Here is a 17387-nt window from a genome sequence, read left to right as displayed (position 1 = left end):
TCCTTGTAATAATTCCTAGTATCACTTAAGAAGTAACACTTCCTCAAGAAGGGAGAAGTCCTCTTTAAGAATAAGAATTCTGCTACAGAAATAAGATTAAGATATTATTTTGCCTTTCTCTTAGTCTAACAAAATGCACTTAAATCATTAAAATGTTCCCAATTTATATGATGTTTTAGACATTTGGTAAGCACATGGTGTGCTATAAAATTTTAGCCTATAGGAGCTTTAAAAGCCCCCCAAAAACTTTTATCAGAATATGAAATATCACAAGAGTTTTAAGTACACTTCTACAAGACTAAGTAAAATTAAGTTAACATTCTACTTCCTTCTCAAGCAGAGCACATAATTCCAATAAATCCTTTCATAATTTTACATTAACCATTAGGCAGAAAGAACACGTTCTGTTGAATTCATAGTTCAAACTAAATGTTTGATTGCTAATACACTTCATGTTCTGAATCCAAGCTATCTAATAATAGGGTAATATGAAAATTGGCCGGGACGCCCTCACATAACGTCCAATCAGGAGGCTGCGTGCTCAGCAGGAGCAGATAGGCAGGGACTTGCAGCATTGGTGGGTGGGCCACCTGTGCCGGCCCAGGGACGTGAGGCTCACGTCCCTGCCCCCGGCAATGAGCCCGGGATGTGAGGCTCGTGTCCCTGCCCCCGGCAACGGGCCCCAGGATGTGAGGCTCGCATCCTCGTCCCCAGCAATGGGCCCGGGACGTGAGGCTCACATCCTCGCCCCCAGCAATGGGCCCGGGACGTGAGGCTCACATCCTCGCCTCCAGCAATGGGCCTGGGACGTGAGGCTCATGTCCCTGCCCCCAGCAAAGGGCAAAGAGCAATATTAAAATATTTCCTCTAGTTAATTCCCTTTTAACGTGCATGGATTTTGTGCACTGGGCCACTAGTCTATAATAATAAATGCGTAATACGCTAATTAGATCGGACTTCCTTCTGGACGTCCTTCCAGACGAAGCCGGGGCTGCGAGGGAAGCCCAGGTCCCAGGTGCCAGAAGGAAGCCGGTGCCGGCAGCCGGGGGAAGGAAAGCCTACTCTTACACAAATTTCGTGCATCAGGCCTCTAGTGCTACATAATTTGTATGCTTTAAGAACTCTAGTTATCTTTAAATTCCTTCTTCCTCCCCTCACCACACAAATTGATGACAAATTTGTTAAAGATAAATTTTTGGTTTACTAGATGAAAAGGCATTTGTGCTTAAGAGAAATAATCCTCTGAGTCAATCTAACATCCCACGGAAGGCCCTCAAATTTCAGTTCAAGAAACACTAGTCCAGAGTATTTCAGAGTAAAACCCAAATCGATAAACTCTATCTGTACATTATACACAAAAATACTGCTAATGTCAAAAATGTTTTATCAAGAATTTTACTGACAGCATTTAAAAAAACAAGAAATCATTAGACAATGAAAGACAAACATTTTAACACAGAGACAGGTCAGCACACAATACACCATTTTTAAATGTCCGATTCAGGACATTAACACTATGTTACCTGTATTCCTCGCAACAACTTCTCTATCCTCTCACAGTTGAGAATCAACACCTGGTTCTACTTTCTTCAAGTAGTATTATTACATTTAAATGCTATTCTATAAGAAGCAAGTCGTTTCCAATATAAGCACCATTGAGTATTTCATCCCATACACAGGAAATAATCCTGCAAATTTTACAGGAGGATTCCTGGGAAGGCACTTAAAGCTAACTAATTAAAGAACCACAACATTTAGACCTCTTTTTTATAATGCAGTTTCCTTAACACTGTCCTCATGTTTCCCAATAGATCAAATGCTGTTCAAATGTAAATTAAGAAAGTTAAGACAAGGGACAGCCTACAGCCTGACTGATACATGAGGCAGAGTAAATTTGCCTCCAAAGTAAGTGAATGTTATGACTCTAAGGAGGTAAGAGAACTAGAAGGAGCAGAGAATAAAGCAGGCATGGCCTGGGTAGGATTGGGCTCTTGACTTAAGGGAACAAAGTTTCACATTTTAGTTTTCAGATTCAAAAAGTCTTAAAGGTATCTTTAGATAAGTCAGCAAAGTAAACAGTTTCATATATATGCATTTTTTAAAATGTAATCTATAACTTTTAAGTGTTTCTTTACTCAAAGAGTGAAGATGACAAAGACATTACCATTAATTAGTTCGGGCTATAAAATGATAACCGGTATGATTTCACTTAAATTATATATTTTGGAACTCAGCAAAAATGGGCAATATTCTTCAAGTTCAGCAATTGTGCCTTGGAGATAAGAGTCAAATGATAAAAACTCAAATATCCAACAATCTAAATTATTTACTTATAATAAACCTGATATTAAAATATCACTTATGTTAAATCATAATACTGTTGGTATGTTCAGTTCTAGTGCGTGATTCTAATACTTAAAAAATTGTTTTCCAGCCCTGCCGGTGTGGCTCAGTCGATTTGGTACATGGTACATCCCATGTACCAAAAGGTTGCCAGTTCAATTCCCGGCCAGGGCACATGCCCAAGTTGCAGCCTCAATCCTGGGTAGGGGGTGTGCAGGAGGCAGCTGATTGATGTTTCACTCTCACATCAGTGTTTCACTTTCTCTTTCCCTTTCTCTCTCTAAAAAAAAAAAAAAATCAATTTTTTTTATTGTTTTCCACTATTATTACATCAGTGTTTGACCAAGTAATTTCATTAAGAAGTAAAACAGCAGTTTCTCCCAGCTTATTAACAAAAACACAAACCAACCGTAAAAACCTTTAAAATGCTATTATTTTCTCTTAAGTAATCAATACTAAAAATCACTCATTAAATAAATTCACCACCAAAAATAAACCTTCAGCTTAAATCCCAATAGAAATGGCCTTATGAAAAAATATTGTTTACTCTCTCCACTCATACAAAGAAATTAGAAATGTTATTGAAGTTGTGACTGAACTGTGAATGTGAACAATTTTCTTATCACTGAGCTATTGGATGGTTTGAAATGGAATGCACCTCTGTTCTGCTACTAGTACAAAACAATGCCTTTTATGTGAATTAGAAAAGACTGTCCTTTTGTCAAGATACTTTATTGCCAAAAGTCAGAAAACTGATTATTAGCAATACTGTGACTGTACTAATGTAAATGGCATCCTTGAGTTGTGCACAATTATGTTCTCTCATAATTCCTTACTCTGTTATCTTCTTTTCCTATATATATCTTCATTAAGTCTACAACATCAGAACTACGGTTCTCTTGAAGAGAAACAGAAAGGGCCCTCAATACAACTCCCAATAACACAAAATGACAGTTAAAGAGATCATACATATGCCATTCATAGCAACAATAATGATAAGACTTAAATATTGATCTTAATTCTCTCATAAGGCTATCTCATTTGTCTGATTCTGAGACCATTAATATATGAGCCTTGCTCTTTCAAATATAAATGGTATTTTTAAACTGACAGAATACAGAAAACTTAAAATTCACATTAAGAATAGACAGGCAATGCTGATACGCTTATTGACAATACTAGCTAATGGTTGGAAAACAAAATAACCGGACATCATCTTTCCAATTCCAAACTTTTCAGATAAAGTATGTGCATAGGACCATGGCAGCTTTCACAGAAAACCAGAGCTGAAAGTTGGAGCACTTCCAATATCCAAAAACGTATTAGCTGCATCAGAAAATCATTATCCCAGAAGTCAAGGCCAAGAAATATTCTTCTTAATTGTGCAGAGATGAATACATTAAGCCGTACCATCAGATTACATCACCAAATATTAAGGTTATTTAAAATCTTTATAATTCCACAAATTCATGGTGAATAGAACCTCTATATTTCAAGAATTAAAATTTACAAAAATAAATACCACTCTGACACTCAAGGGACATCTTCATTTTAAGGCCTTTATCACAAATCTGAATCTTTATTGTTCTGAAATAAATGTTATCAACATAACTCAAAACAAAAACTCCAATATTCAGTCTTAGAAGAGGTGTGGCACAAGGCCCATCACATGTAACAAGAAAACTTCCTTTAAAAAAAAAAAAAGAAAAAAAATACTATGAGAAGTCTTTCATATGAATAAAAATGCACCCTTGGAGTTTTTTCCTCAGCTCATTAGCTTGTATGCACGTAGGAATCAAAAGGTTTGCATTTTCTTCACAATAGTTCTTGCTATGATATTTGACGGACTTTTTGCCACTCAACAAATTCATCAAGAAGAACAGGCCCTAGAAATAAAGGAACATTTTCTGTTAGAATTCAGTGAACTCTTCTCTCTAACTATAAAACAAACTCCCCACAAGCTCTGTGATAACAAGGAACTGATCCTTCCCTTTTTCAAGTGTTTTGCTTCCAACTGCCCTCTTCTACTTAGTGCTGCCTTAGCTTTTTCTTTTTTTACATAAGGGACTTTTTTCACAATTGGTATCTGTAGCACTTCCTTCTCAAGGATTGTGTTTCACGAACTCTACAATAACTAAATCGATGTTAACCTCGCCCTTTTCCCAACTGCCCATAGAATTTGCCATTAAATTACTTAAAAATATGAAAAGTGTTAAATGTAGTATTTCTATGCTACCTCACCAATAAGTATATAAGCTTGTTGAAGGGGTAGCCATAATACAGATTTATATGGTTCCAATAACAGGACCTAGTAAAAATCTGCATACAAAGTAAGTGCCTAATAAATACCTGATCTAAGAACTATTCTAAAAAGACATTTTTATAATACAGGGGGTTCAAACTCATTTACCTATAAAAGCCAACCAGGGAGGCAAGTAAGCAAGCTCAGTGTTTACTTTATTAAATGTAGCAAAACTCACTGCCACAAAGAAACATGATTGCCCTATTTTTCTGAAAATGCACAACCCTATGGCAGTCTCTATTTTTCTCATGCTTTTGAAAGACTGTAAGATAAATAGCAAACAAACACAATCATAAACGGCAACTGAAAAGCACCCTAGTTGTTGGCATAGCAAGAAAACTGGAAAGCAAGTCCAACATAAGCCACTACTTGGCTCTAGCTACTAATTCCTATGAAAGTTTTGTCAGATTTTAGAAAAAGCTTTCAAGTAAGTATCATAAGGTTTTTCTATTATAGCTGATGTTTTTTTTCCTAGTTTTTTAAATCACGACTGTACTTTTCTTCCATAGAAAAATGCCAGGAAAGGCAGAAATGAAGCAGAATTTTAGCTTCTAGATACAAAAATTGTAACTTAAATTAAGCTTTATAATGCTGTTACTGAGAAATTAAAAATATTTCATTTATCAGCATAGATTTTGTAATACTGCTCAATCTAAGCTCTCTGCCTACCTTCTACACCTGCCTCCTCCCACATGATTAAATACTAAAAATTACTGCTACAAAGTTAAAATCGTTTATGGTAATGCTACACAAATGCGTATTCTCATTTAGTTTAAAAATTTTATTTTCACAGGAAAACATACTTACAAGCACCATCTTCATCATAGTTACTAAGATCAGCATGGACCGTTCTGCTGAATTCTAATACATTGTACCACTGATCTTTATTCATAACACGATACTTTGATTGCTGAAGAAAATGATATAAATATTTGGATTATAGAACATGCATTATTTATTAGGGCTTGACTTCAATAAATCTAGTTATATTTTATAATTTGGTTTTTCTAAAACATTTATTGTTCTTTTAAATTGTGTTTTTAAATCCTCAGGACCCTGGCCTGTGTTGCTAGGTGGTTAGAGCATCGGCCTGAGCATCACAGAATTACAGGTTTGATTTCCAGTCAAGGGCACGTACCTGGGTTGCAGGTTTGATCCCTGACCCCAGTCAGGCATGTGCAGGAGGTAGCCAATCAATGTGTCCCTCTCACTTCAATGTTTTTTTTTCTCTCTCTCCCCTTCATTCTTCCCTCCCTCCCTCCCTCCCACTCTCTATAAAAATCAATGGAAAAAATATCCTTGGGTGAGGATTTACAAAAAAAAAAAAAAAAGCACCAACTTATTTTTTCCTTATTTTTTTTTCATTTTTCAAGAATAAAAGCACATCAGGGTACTATTTTTTATCTATGCATATACTTGTGTAACCACAAATGAGATCAAGATATACAACATTCTCTACAACCAGTAAGTTCCCTTGTGTGACTTTTCCCAGTAACTCATTTCTTTGCATGAGATTTATTGTTTAGCCACATTCTGAAATTGGCATCTTTGGAGGCATTGGAAAGACTATAGGCATGGGTTCAAATCTCACTTCTGCCACTTATAAGTGACCTTAGGAAGTTATGTATCAATAGAAGCCATCTCCTCATTTGTTAATGGGGATAAAATATAATTCAAAATGGTATTATAAGATTTTAAAAGAGCCCTCGCCGGTGTGGCTCAGTTGGTTGGAGCATCATCCCATATACCAAAAGGTGGTGGGTTTGATTCTAGTCATGCCTGGGTTGTGGGTTCCATCCCTGGTCAGAGTGTGTTCAGGAGGCAATGGATCAATGTTTCTCTCTTTTTCTCTCAAATTAAAAAAAAAAACCACAATAAATAAAAATATTTTGAGAAATTATTTTCAAAGCAAAAGCAGAAGGATCTGTAATTCAAGGAATGGTGAGAACCATATCAAAAAAACTGAAATTGAAAAGGCACAAAAACAGAAAAGCAAAAAAAAGCAATGAAAAAAAAAAGAATAGTATCTTCTTAAAACCACTGCCTATAGTAGGTGCTATGATAAACCTTCTAAAAGAATACTTTCTTCATAAATTCAGCATACGTTTTCAGTAATCAGTACATTTCAGTACACCATTATAGCCACTCTCATATTTATAGACATCAAATATTAAAAGCTTTATTTGAACTTTTTAAATTGAGTCCAAGTGAAAAGTTATATTACTGTACTTGGTTCTTATGTGGATTTCAGCCTAAGACCCTGTGTAACAGAAAGAAACCTGATTTAGAAGCTTGAGATTTATACACTAATATCAATTTTCTCCTGCCAAAAGCCCAAGAAACTATTTTGTCTGAAGACTGCGCTAAAATTATTTCTTGAAGGTTTATTTTTTAATAGAGGGCAGGAGTAAAATAACTATGTACAGAATATATTATTTAACATGAACTTGTGTCTAAAAATGAAAGTAGGTATGTAAACATTTTAACAAATTTTCTACTAAAGCAAATATTTTTAAAGTTATAATATTAAAAATCTATTTGCTTTTCCTCAATTAAAGGTATGTTTTCAATCAGATTAAATTTTAAAATAATATTTTAAAAATAAAAAAACGTACATACCTCCAGGTACTGGTAAAATACTGAAAACAGTGGCCATGTCCTCCCAAGCAGGAGAGCTAACATAGATTTAGCAGTATCAATGTCAAGGCTTCTCTGATCTTTATCCTAAAATATATAAGTCAAAAATTTTTTCCTAAGTGTGGCGTCAAGATCGGAAAAATATTAAAATCACAAAACATGGATATTCCACTTACCCTTGCAAAATCAAAGGCATATCTGTAGATATTCTTAAACGAAGAAATATCGTTCAACTGTGAGCGCAAAAAGTCAAATTTGTTCTGTAATTTTTCTGTGCAGTCACACCTTAAATTTAAAAAAATTAAACAGATTATGTAATAAAGAAAAGTTAATTAAAAAGCACCTTTAGAAGGCCTAAAACAGCGGTTCTCAACCTGTAGGTCGCGACACCTTTGGGGGTCGAACGGCCCTTTCACAGGGGTCGCCTAAGATCATCGGAAAACACACATATAATTACATATTGTTTTGTGATTAATCACTATGCTTTAATTATGTTCAATTTGTAACAATGAAATTGGGGGTCACCACAACATGAAGAACTGTATTAAAGGGTCACGGCATTAGAAAGGTTGAGAACCACTGGTCTAAAAGAATGCATTAAGAAAAAAAGTAAGAGCAATACAATATGAAGTTATTAGGTTTCCAATTCTCTGATTCAAAATTTACTATAACAAATAAACAACCCTGTTGCCTTGTATCTACCAATGCAATAAAACACACACACACACACACACACACACACACACACACACAAACCAATAACAGTTCAATTCAAATGACATTTCTTTAAAAAAAAAACAAACTCAATAAAAAAATCTTAATAAAATTACAATTGTCTCTTAAAGAGAGATGTATTAAAATGTGCTTTTACCACATAATGTTAGCAAATGGCAGAACAAATGAAATTAATCAGGCCTCTGTCACATATTTCACTGGAAAGTTCTTAGGCACCAACTTGGTGAGAGATTAGCCATGAGTGGTTTTAAAAATTGAAGATATTACACTGAGGAAATTAAAATTAATACATTATGTTAGTGGTTCAGTCATAAATTTAGATTCCTAAATTTTTAGTCAACAAAAAATTGAGGAACATCAGTGGCAGCACCTGCTTTCAAATGCAGTACATACTTATGCAAAAGAATGCAAAAAGTTATATATGTTATTTCTAAAGATAAGACATTAAATATAAGAAGCTAAATAAATTTTTTGATTTTCGATGGGTTGATATATCCCACTATTTAGCAAGAAGCAAGGAGACAAAGCCTTTCACAATTGGCCCAAATTTCCTGTTACATCTCCTGGCAGGTCCCAATATCTTTACTGTGCTCTAGATATATTTCACTTCTCATTCCCAAATGCCACAACTATGCTTCAGTACACATCATTTCCCTATACTTGAAATATTGTTCCAACATCTTCACTAAATATTACTCATCAAAACCCCACTCACATTTTGCCATATCTGAGAGACCTGACTCCCTTCAATCAAATTAGTTGTGCTATCTATTGTGACCCACAGTTATTTCATTCAAAACTGAAATTTTAGTACTCATCATATAGGATAGATACCTAGCATTCTGAGATTTAACTGAGACTTTCACTATAGTAAATCAATGTGATATGGTAACTTATAATTCTGTTAAGGTATATATATTTTAAATAAATTTGTATGTTACTTAAATCTTGCATTCCTAGAATAAGCCAAAGTTGGTCCTGTTACCAGTTAATACATCGCTATTTTTTTTTCTATGTTCCTAAGTGAAGCTGGCTTATAAATTTCATTTTATCACATTCTCCTTGCTAGTTTTGATTACAAGCTTATAACTTAAGCCTCAGAAAATAAAATGAGTATTATTACCCTTTATTTTGTTTTCTGAAAAAGTTTACTGAACACACTGGAAAGAGCATTTGTTCAAACTCAGGTGAAAAACAACCTGGGCCTTTTCACTGAAGAAAGGACTTTTAACCAGTAAATCAGCATCTTTAATGGTTATAGGACCATTCAGATTTTCTATTTCTTTTTCAATCACTTTTGGCCACTTATATATTTCTGATAACTTGTTTATTTCGCACAATTTTATTTAAATATGTCAATTAAAGTTATTTACAAAAATTTATAATATATATTTTAATATAGTTTTGCCTTCTCTTTGATTTTCCAGACCATCTTTCAAGAATTTCTTAATTCTCTCAATTTTAGCGTTGCTTTTTATTTTACTAATGTCTGGACATCTTTTTGCCTCTTTCTTTGGGTTCTTTTTCTAAATTCTTAAATTAGAAATGAGCTCATTTGGTTTCAGGCTTTTTGTCTCTTAAGACTATAAATTTCCCTCTAAGTATAAATTTAGCTTCAGCAACAGTTTTGATAAGTATCATTGCTTTGATTATTCATTGGTAAATGACACCTTGCTGCGTGATTTCAGAAGAGTGGTATAAAAGTCTTATTAGAATAGGTTTAAGAGAAAATAAGAGAAGAACTGGAGAAAGTAAGTATAGACAAATGCTTTCAAAGAGTTTGGTCCTAAAAGAGGACTGAGAAAAGAAGAACCAACTAGAGTGGGATTGAGGGGTTGGGAGGAGAGGGGAAAGGGAAGCATAAGGTTTTGCTTTTAAAAAGGATAAAGGAAATAACTTCCGCTTCCAGCAAGGTGAAATGTACTTTTCCCTATCTATCCTACAAATTTAACCAAAAGTAACAATTATATATAAAACAAGCATAAGAAGATTTTTGAGGAACATGACAATAGTGAGTTCCCTTTCTGCCTCATGTATCCCAGACTTGGAACTAGAGTCAGCAAACCAAAAATGCCAATGGGCAGACAAAAAACAACAAATAAAACAAACAAAAAACACATACACCAGCTTTCCCTCTAGCCAAACAAAAAAGAGCCTAGCAAGGCAGAAAAGTTTTAGGGAGAAAAAAAAACCCCAAAACCAACACATTCTTTTTCAGTCAAACATCACAGTAAAGTGTGGTTCAAGCCCCACCAATGCCAGCAAAGACTGAATGGTCCACTCTCATCGGTATATAAGGATGCCGTCCTCTCAACTCCTGCAGTGCCAATGGAAACCACACAGGGAACATGAACTTCTACTCCTGCCAGGTAATAAGGAGCAGCCAATCCTCCTCTGCCCTTGGGTCAGAGCCAGGGCTTTCACCATCACTGCAGGAACAAGGTCACCGCCCTAGTAGTGTTACCAGGGACTTGGTGGGGTGCAAGAAGGTATCAGTGAAGGCCTAGTTGGTGACCTGGAACTCTCACGCCTGCCAACACTAATGAGGACCTCCCTCCTCAGATGTCAATGGAGGAAGAATAGGGAACTTCAATTTCTATCAGAACCTGGAAGTAATGAAGCAGTGGTCCCCACTTCTGCCGAAGTGTGTTAAAGGAAGCTAGCTAAAACAGAGAGTTTAAATAAAATCCAGAGTTTCATGAGTATAATAGTCAAAATTTCCAGGTTTCAATAATAATAAAAAAATGCTTCAATAATCAATTATGAACACAATAAGACAACTGAAAATAGAAAGCCTCAGCAAAGAAATATAAAGTCTGAAGAAAAAATTATGTAAAAAAGCAAATGGTAATTTTTAAATTGTAAAATACAGGACAGACTTAAGTCCTTTACATTAAATGTAAGTAGCCTAAATATTAAAATTAGAAGACAGAGATGGACAGAGTGCATTAAAAACACACACACACACACAAAGACCCAACTACATGCTATCTAGAAAAAAGAAGACTTCAAATATAACAACATAGGCAGATTGAAAGTGAAAGAATGGAAAATGAGCTCTGGCTGGTTTTTCTCAATGGTTAGGGAGCATTGGCCCTCAGACCAAAGGGTCTCGGGTTCTATTCCCAGTCAAGGGCACATACCTCGGTTACAGGTTTGATCCCCATCCCCGGTTGAAGCCCATGAGGGAGGCAATCAGTCAATTTCTCTCTCTCACATTAATGTTTCTCTCTCGCGCTCTCTCTCTCTCCCCCTCTCTCCCCGCCCCTCCTTCCCCCTTTCCACTCTCTCTCTCTAAAGATCAATGGAAAAAAATATCCTCAGGTGACGATTAAAAAAAAACAAAAATAGAAAATGACATTGTGAAAACAATCAAAAGAAAGGAGTGACTATATTAATTCCAGCTAATGCAGAGTTCAGAACAACAAACTATCAGAACAAGGTGGAACATTACATAATGATTTAAAAAAGGTTAAGTCCTGGCCAATGTGCCTCAGCTGATGGAGTGTTGTCCAGTACACCCAAGAAGTCGTGGGTTCAATTCTGGTCAAGGCGCATGCAGGAGGCGGCCCATTGATATTTCTCTCTCAAAAAATCAATTAAAAATTTTTAAAAGATAAATGAAAAGGGTTAATCTGTCAAGACATAACAATTTTAAATGTGCATGCACCAAACAAGAGTTGCAAAATATATGAAACTTGAACTTTTAGAATTGAAAGGAGAAATAAACAAACCCATAATTATAGTTAGAGATTTCAATACACCTCTCTCAGCAACTGACAGAACATCAGGAAACATAAAGAAGAATTCAGCAACACTGATTGACAATAATAGAACACTTCACTCAATGACAACAAAATACATATTCTTTTCAAGTGTGCCAGAACATAAGCCAAGATAGATCATATCCTGAGACATAAAGCAAACATAAACAGATAGGAAAGAATTGAATCATACAGAATATATTCTCTCACCACAATGAAATCAAAGTAGAAATAACAAAGATAAGAGCAAAATCTCTAAACACTTAGAAAATAAACAGCAAAGTTCCAAATAATCCACAGATGAGAGCATGTCTCAATGAAAACCAAAAAATATGTTAAAGTGAATGAAAGCAAAAACACGACACATCAAATTTTGTGAGACACAAAGCAGTGCCAAGGGGAATATTTATAGTACTAAATACAAACATTAGAAAAGAGAAAAAGCCTCAATTAATAGCTACCAACTTTAGAACCTAAAAGAAGAGCAAAATAAACCTAAAGCAAGCAGAAGAAAGTAAATAATTAACAGCAGAACTTGATAAAATTGAAACAGAAAAATAAGAGAGAAAAATCAATGAAACAAAGAATTGAGTTTTTTGGAAAAGATTAATATTATCTAGCAAGAATGACAAGGAAAAAAAGAGAAGATAAAAATTACCAACATGAATGAAACAAACAGTATCATTATAGACTTGCAGATATCAAAAGAATATACATTTGACGACATAGATGAAATGGATCAATTCCTTAATAAACAAAACTATCACAACATACACAATATGAAGTAAATAATTTGAGTAGCACTATAATTACTAAAGAAATTTAATTAAAATTTTTAAAACTTCTAAAAAAGAAATCAGTGTGAGAGAGACACATCAACTGATTGCCTCTCACACCCACCCCAGCTGGGGCCAGGAAACAGATAGAGCCTGCAACCGAGGTACATGCTGCCCTTGACTGAAATCAAACCTGAGACTCTTCGGTCCATGGGTCAATGCTGTAACTACTGAGCCAATAAAGCCAGTATTACCTTGACATCAAAACCAGACAAAGACAGTATTAAAAAAACAGAAATTATCACAAGAAAAAAAACTATGTAATTATGTATGATTAGAGGCCCGGTGCACGAATTCATGCACCAGTGGGGTCCCTCAGCCTGGCCTGCAGGATCAGGCCAAAAGCGGCTGTCTGACATCCCCCAAGGGGTCCCGTATTGCGAGAGCAGGCCAGGCTGAGGGACCCCACCAGTGCACAATTGGGGCTGGGAAGAGAAGCAGGAGGTTGGCCAGCTGGGAAGGGACTGTGGGAGGGGTCCAGGGCTTGTCTGGCTCATCTCGCTCAGTCCCAATCAGCCTGACCCCAGCAGCAAGCTAACCTACCAGTCAGAGCATCTGCCCCTGGTGGGCCGAGCAGGTCATAGCAAGCGGTTGAGCAGCCTTCACATATCATTAGCATATTACGCTTTGATTGGTTGAACGGTCGACTGGACACTTAGCATGTTAGGCTTTTATTATATAGCATGATGGATGTAAACTAGACTTATTGTGGTGATCATCTATATATATGTAAAAGCCTAAGTGACCATTTGACAGGTAGCTATGACGTGCACTGACCACCAGGGAGCAGACACTCAATGCACAGGCATGGAAACATGGAACAGACTGATGAATCTCAGAGGGAAGGGAGGAGGAGGGCGGGAAAAGGTTAACCAAAGATCTTATATGCATACTAGAGGCCCGGTGCATAGATTTGTGCACCAATGGGGTCCCTTAGCCTGGCCTGCAGGGACTGGGCTGGAAGAGAGTGCAGGCCAGGCTGAGAGACCCCACCGGGCCTCTACTCTTACAATATGTACAAATATTGAATCTCTATGGTGTATACTGAAACTGATATAATGTTACATGTCAATTATATCTAAATAAGTAAATAAGTAGGAAAAATAAAGAAAAAGAACATTACAGACCCTTATCTCCTATGAATCCTTAACAAAATGTCAGCAACTATAATTTAGCTATATAAAAATAATTATACACCATGAAAAAGTGGCATTTATTCCAGGTATGCAAGGTTAATTCAATATTCAAAAATCAATGTAACCACATATTAACAAGATAAAAAAGAAAAACTACACTTGATTAATGCAAAAAAACATTTAAAATATTTAACATCCATTCTAGTTACAACTCACAGAAAAATAGAAATAGAAGATAACTCCCTCAACCTGATAAAGAACTGTAGTTCAAACAAAATTGTAAAGTTCATATAATAGTAGCTGACAAGTCACCAAGCAGGTAAAATTCCAAGAAATTACCATCTTTACCAAATGTTTTATATTCCAGAGGGATACAAGGAAAGAGTGATAGTTAGGATGTGATTGCAATAAGCTTAAGACAGAGATAAAGTGAAGAACAAAGGTTCAAGTCAGAGAGTGTGGTTAAAATTCCAAATTCTCTCATGTGGCTTTAGGCAAGTTACTTAACCTTTTCCAATCTGTTTCCTCATTTTAAAACAATAACACTAATAGACAATCCACAGATTAAATGAGCATATATGTGTTAAATGCCTAACACAGTTCTGAGCACGATATGCTCCTTTTGAGGCAAAAATCACCTACACACGGTGGTACTCTCTCCAAACTACTTCATACCATTCCTAATGGTCTATCTAAATCTTGAGCAGAGAAAGAATCCTATCCTATCTAATAGAAGAGTAGTATGCAAATTAACCATCACTCCACCACTCCGTCACAAAGATGGCGACAAGCACAGAGCTGGAGCGAGCAGAAGGCTTGGGTTGCCCCTGGCGACAGAGGAAGCCAAGCTTCCCGCATACCCTGGCCACAGGCCGGCACTGGGCTCCCCTCAAGGCTACAAAGTTTCAATTACAGAAGATAAATAAATCCCAGAAAAAAAAAGGAGAGGCTGGGACTTGGGTCACCGGGGGGCGTGGCCAGCCTGAAAACAGCCATCAGCCCCTCACCAAGGCTGGCCAGGCACCCCAGTGGGGACCCTCACCCTGATCCGGGACATCCTTCAGGGCAAACCAGCCGGCCCCCACCCGTGCACCAGGACTCTATTCTATATAGTAAAAGGGTAATATGCCTCCCAGCACCAGGATCAGCAGAGCCGCGAGGCCTCCCGGCACCGGGATCAGCGTGACAGGGGGCAGCGCCCAAACCCCCTGATTGCCCTGCGGCTCTGTGTGTGACAGGGGGGAGCTCCCCAACCCCCTGATCGACCCTGCTCTGTGTGTGACAGGGTGCGGAGCCCCAACCCCCTGATCGGCCCTGCTGTGTGTGTGACAGGGTGCGGCGCCCCAACCCCCCCGCCTCCTGCTCTGTGTGTGACAGGGTAGAGCCATAACCTCTCCATCGGCTCTGCCCTGAGTGTGACAGTGGCGGCGCCCCAACCCCCTGATCGGCCCTGCTCAGTGGGTGATAGAGGGTGGCGCCCCAACCCCCCTCCAAGGGCCTTGCTCTGTGTGTGACAGGGTAGAGCCATAACCTCTCCATCGGCTCTGCCCTGAGTGTGACAGTGGCGGCGCCCCAACCCCCTGATCGGCCCTGCTCAGTGGGTGATAGAGGGTGGCGCCCCAACCCCCCTCCAAGGGCCTTGCTCTGTGTGTGACAGGGTAGAGCCATAACCTCTCCATCGGCTCTGCCCTGAGTGTGACAGTGGCGGCGCCCCAACCCCCTGATCGGCCCTGCTCAGTGGGTGATAGAGGGTGGCGCCCCAACCCCCCTCCAAGGGCCTTGCTCTGTGTGTGACAGGGTAGAGCCATAACCTCTCCATCGGCTCTGCCCTGAGTGTGACAGTGGCGGCGCCCCAACCCCCTGATCGGCCCTGCTCAGTGGGTGATAGAGGGTGGCGCCCCAACCCCCCTCCAAGGGCCTTGCTCTGTGTGTGACAGGGTAGAGCCATAACCTCTCCATCGGCTCTGCCCTGAGTGTGACAGTGGCGGCGCCCCAACCCCCTGATCGGCCCTGCTCAGTGGGTGATAGAGGGTGGCGCCCCAACCCCCCTCCAAGGGCCTTGCTCTGTGTGTGACAGGGTAGAGCCATAACCTCTCCATCGGCTCTGCCCTGAGTGTGACAGTGGCGGCGCCCCAACCCCCTGATCGGCCCTGCTCAGTGGGTGATAGAGGGTGGCGCCCCAACCCCCCTCCAAGGGCCTTGCTCTGTGTGTGACAGGGTAGAGCCATAACCTCTCCATCGGCTCTGCCCTGAGTGTGACAGTGGCGGCGCCCCAACCCCCTGATCGGCCCTGCTCAGTGGGTGATAGAGGGTGGCGCCCCAACCCCCCTCCACCTTCTTAGCAGGGCTAAGGATGTCCAACTGCAGCTTAGGCCTGCTCCCCGCTGACAAGTGGACATCCCCCGAGGGCTCCCGGGCTGCCAAAGGGATGTCTGACTGCCAGCTTAGGCCCAATTCCCCGGGGAGCGGGCCTAAGCCAGCAGGTGGACATCCCCCAAGGGGTCCCAGACTGCGAGAGGGCACAGGCCGGACTGAGGGACCCCTACGAGTGCACAAATTTTTGTGCACTGGGCCTCTAGTCTAATATAATAACTGGCAATTAATGTTTTCTATTTGAAGAGTGAAAAGAATAAGAGCACAAACTTCCACATTAGTTATCAACATCATAGACACTGTAAACGAACCTAGCAATACCAGTGAACATACTCAAGCACTCACTAATACAACCCTTACATTCAATCTAGTCCAAAAACATACTCAGTAGAGTTAATATCATACCTCATAACTTGGAAAGTTTAGAAAAAATATTTCCCCTGCACTAAAAAGAAATAATGCATACTTATGTCATGGAAAGCAAAAGACAGTTTTTTGAATAACAAAAAAACACACAGATTTTAAGGAACACTAGCACAATATGTTACCACTCTCCAAAACTACTGCAGTTAGAATGAGTGGAAATGGGTTTAAATTTCAACATTAGGGGGAGAAACCAAGATGGCGGCATAGGTAAACACTGGAGATTGCTGCCTCGCACAACCAATTCAAAAATACAACTAAAAGACTGAATGGACATCATCCAGAACCACAGGAAGGCTGGCTGAGTGGAAATTCTACAACTAGAAGGAAAGAGAAAAGCATACCGAGAATCAGAGGTGGTGTGGTGCGGAAGTAAAATACAGAGGTATGGAGGCGCATGCGGAGAGGGCTGGCGGCTGAGGACACGGTTGTCTTTTTTAATCGGGAGGGAGTCTCAAGCTCTGAGCTCCAGTTCCAGGCGAGTCTCTGGGGACCCAGACTCATACGGGAGAAACTGGACTGTCTGGCATCGGTCGGAACTCGAGGGCAGCTTTCTCTCAGAGGTGCTTGCAGCGATTGCTGGGACACTGAGAAGCAGGGCCTCTGAGGGCAGGACTGAAAGCAGCCATAACTGCCCGCTCCACCCTGTTGATCCCCTGGGACCCCGGCTCGCCCAAGCCATGCAAGGAGGCTTTTGCATATGAAAGGCCTGGCCCTTTGCAATCTGATAATTACCTAACAAACTGCAGCTAGCCCAAGGCCCCAGGGCAACTTGCATTGCTTCACAGCTGGCTCCTGCTGGATAGCCTCAGGCAGAGGCTAGATTAGCACCTCCTTA

General features: G+C 39.2%; 1 protein-coding gene across 3 annotated transcripts in view; it reads right to left on the bottom strand.

The window, feature by feature from the left end:
* Positions 1 to 3884: 3884 nt before the first annotated feature.
* Positions 3885 to 17387, bottom strand: part of DCUN1D5 (DCN1, defective in cullin neddylation 1, domain containing 5) — a 67925-nt gene continuing 54422 nt past the window's right edge. For all 3 annotated transcript variants that reach the window (XM_005869914.2, XM_014542629.1, XM_005869913.2), the window contains exons 5-8: positions 7459 to 7567; positions 7265 to 7369; positions 5453 to 5555; positions 3885 to 4229 (exon numbers count right to left, since the gene is read on the bottom strand). In XM_005869914.2, the coding sequence (XP_005869976.1) occupies positions 4174 to 4229; positions 5453 to 5555; positions 7265 to 7369; positions 7459 to 7567 (373 nt within the window). In that variant the 3' untranslated portion in view covers positions 3885 to 4173. The remainder of the gene's footprint in view (positions 4230 to 5452; positions 5556 to 7264; positions 7370 to 7458; positions 7568 to 17387) is intronic.

This window comes from Myotis brandtii, unplaced genomic scaffold, assembly GCF_000412655.1.
Source record: "Myotis brandtii unplaced genomic scaffold, ASM41265v1 scaffold3075, whole genome shotgun sequence".
NCBI lineage: Eukaryota > Metazoa > Chordata > Mammalia > Chiroptera > Vespertilionidae > Myotis > Myotis brandtii.
Note: the sequence above shows the minus strand (reverse complement) of the source record. Positions and strands in the feature narration are given on the sequence as shown.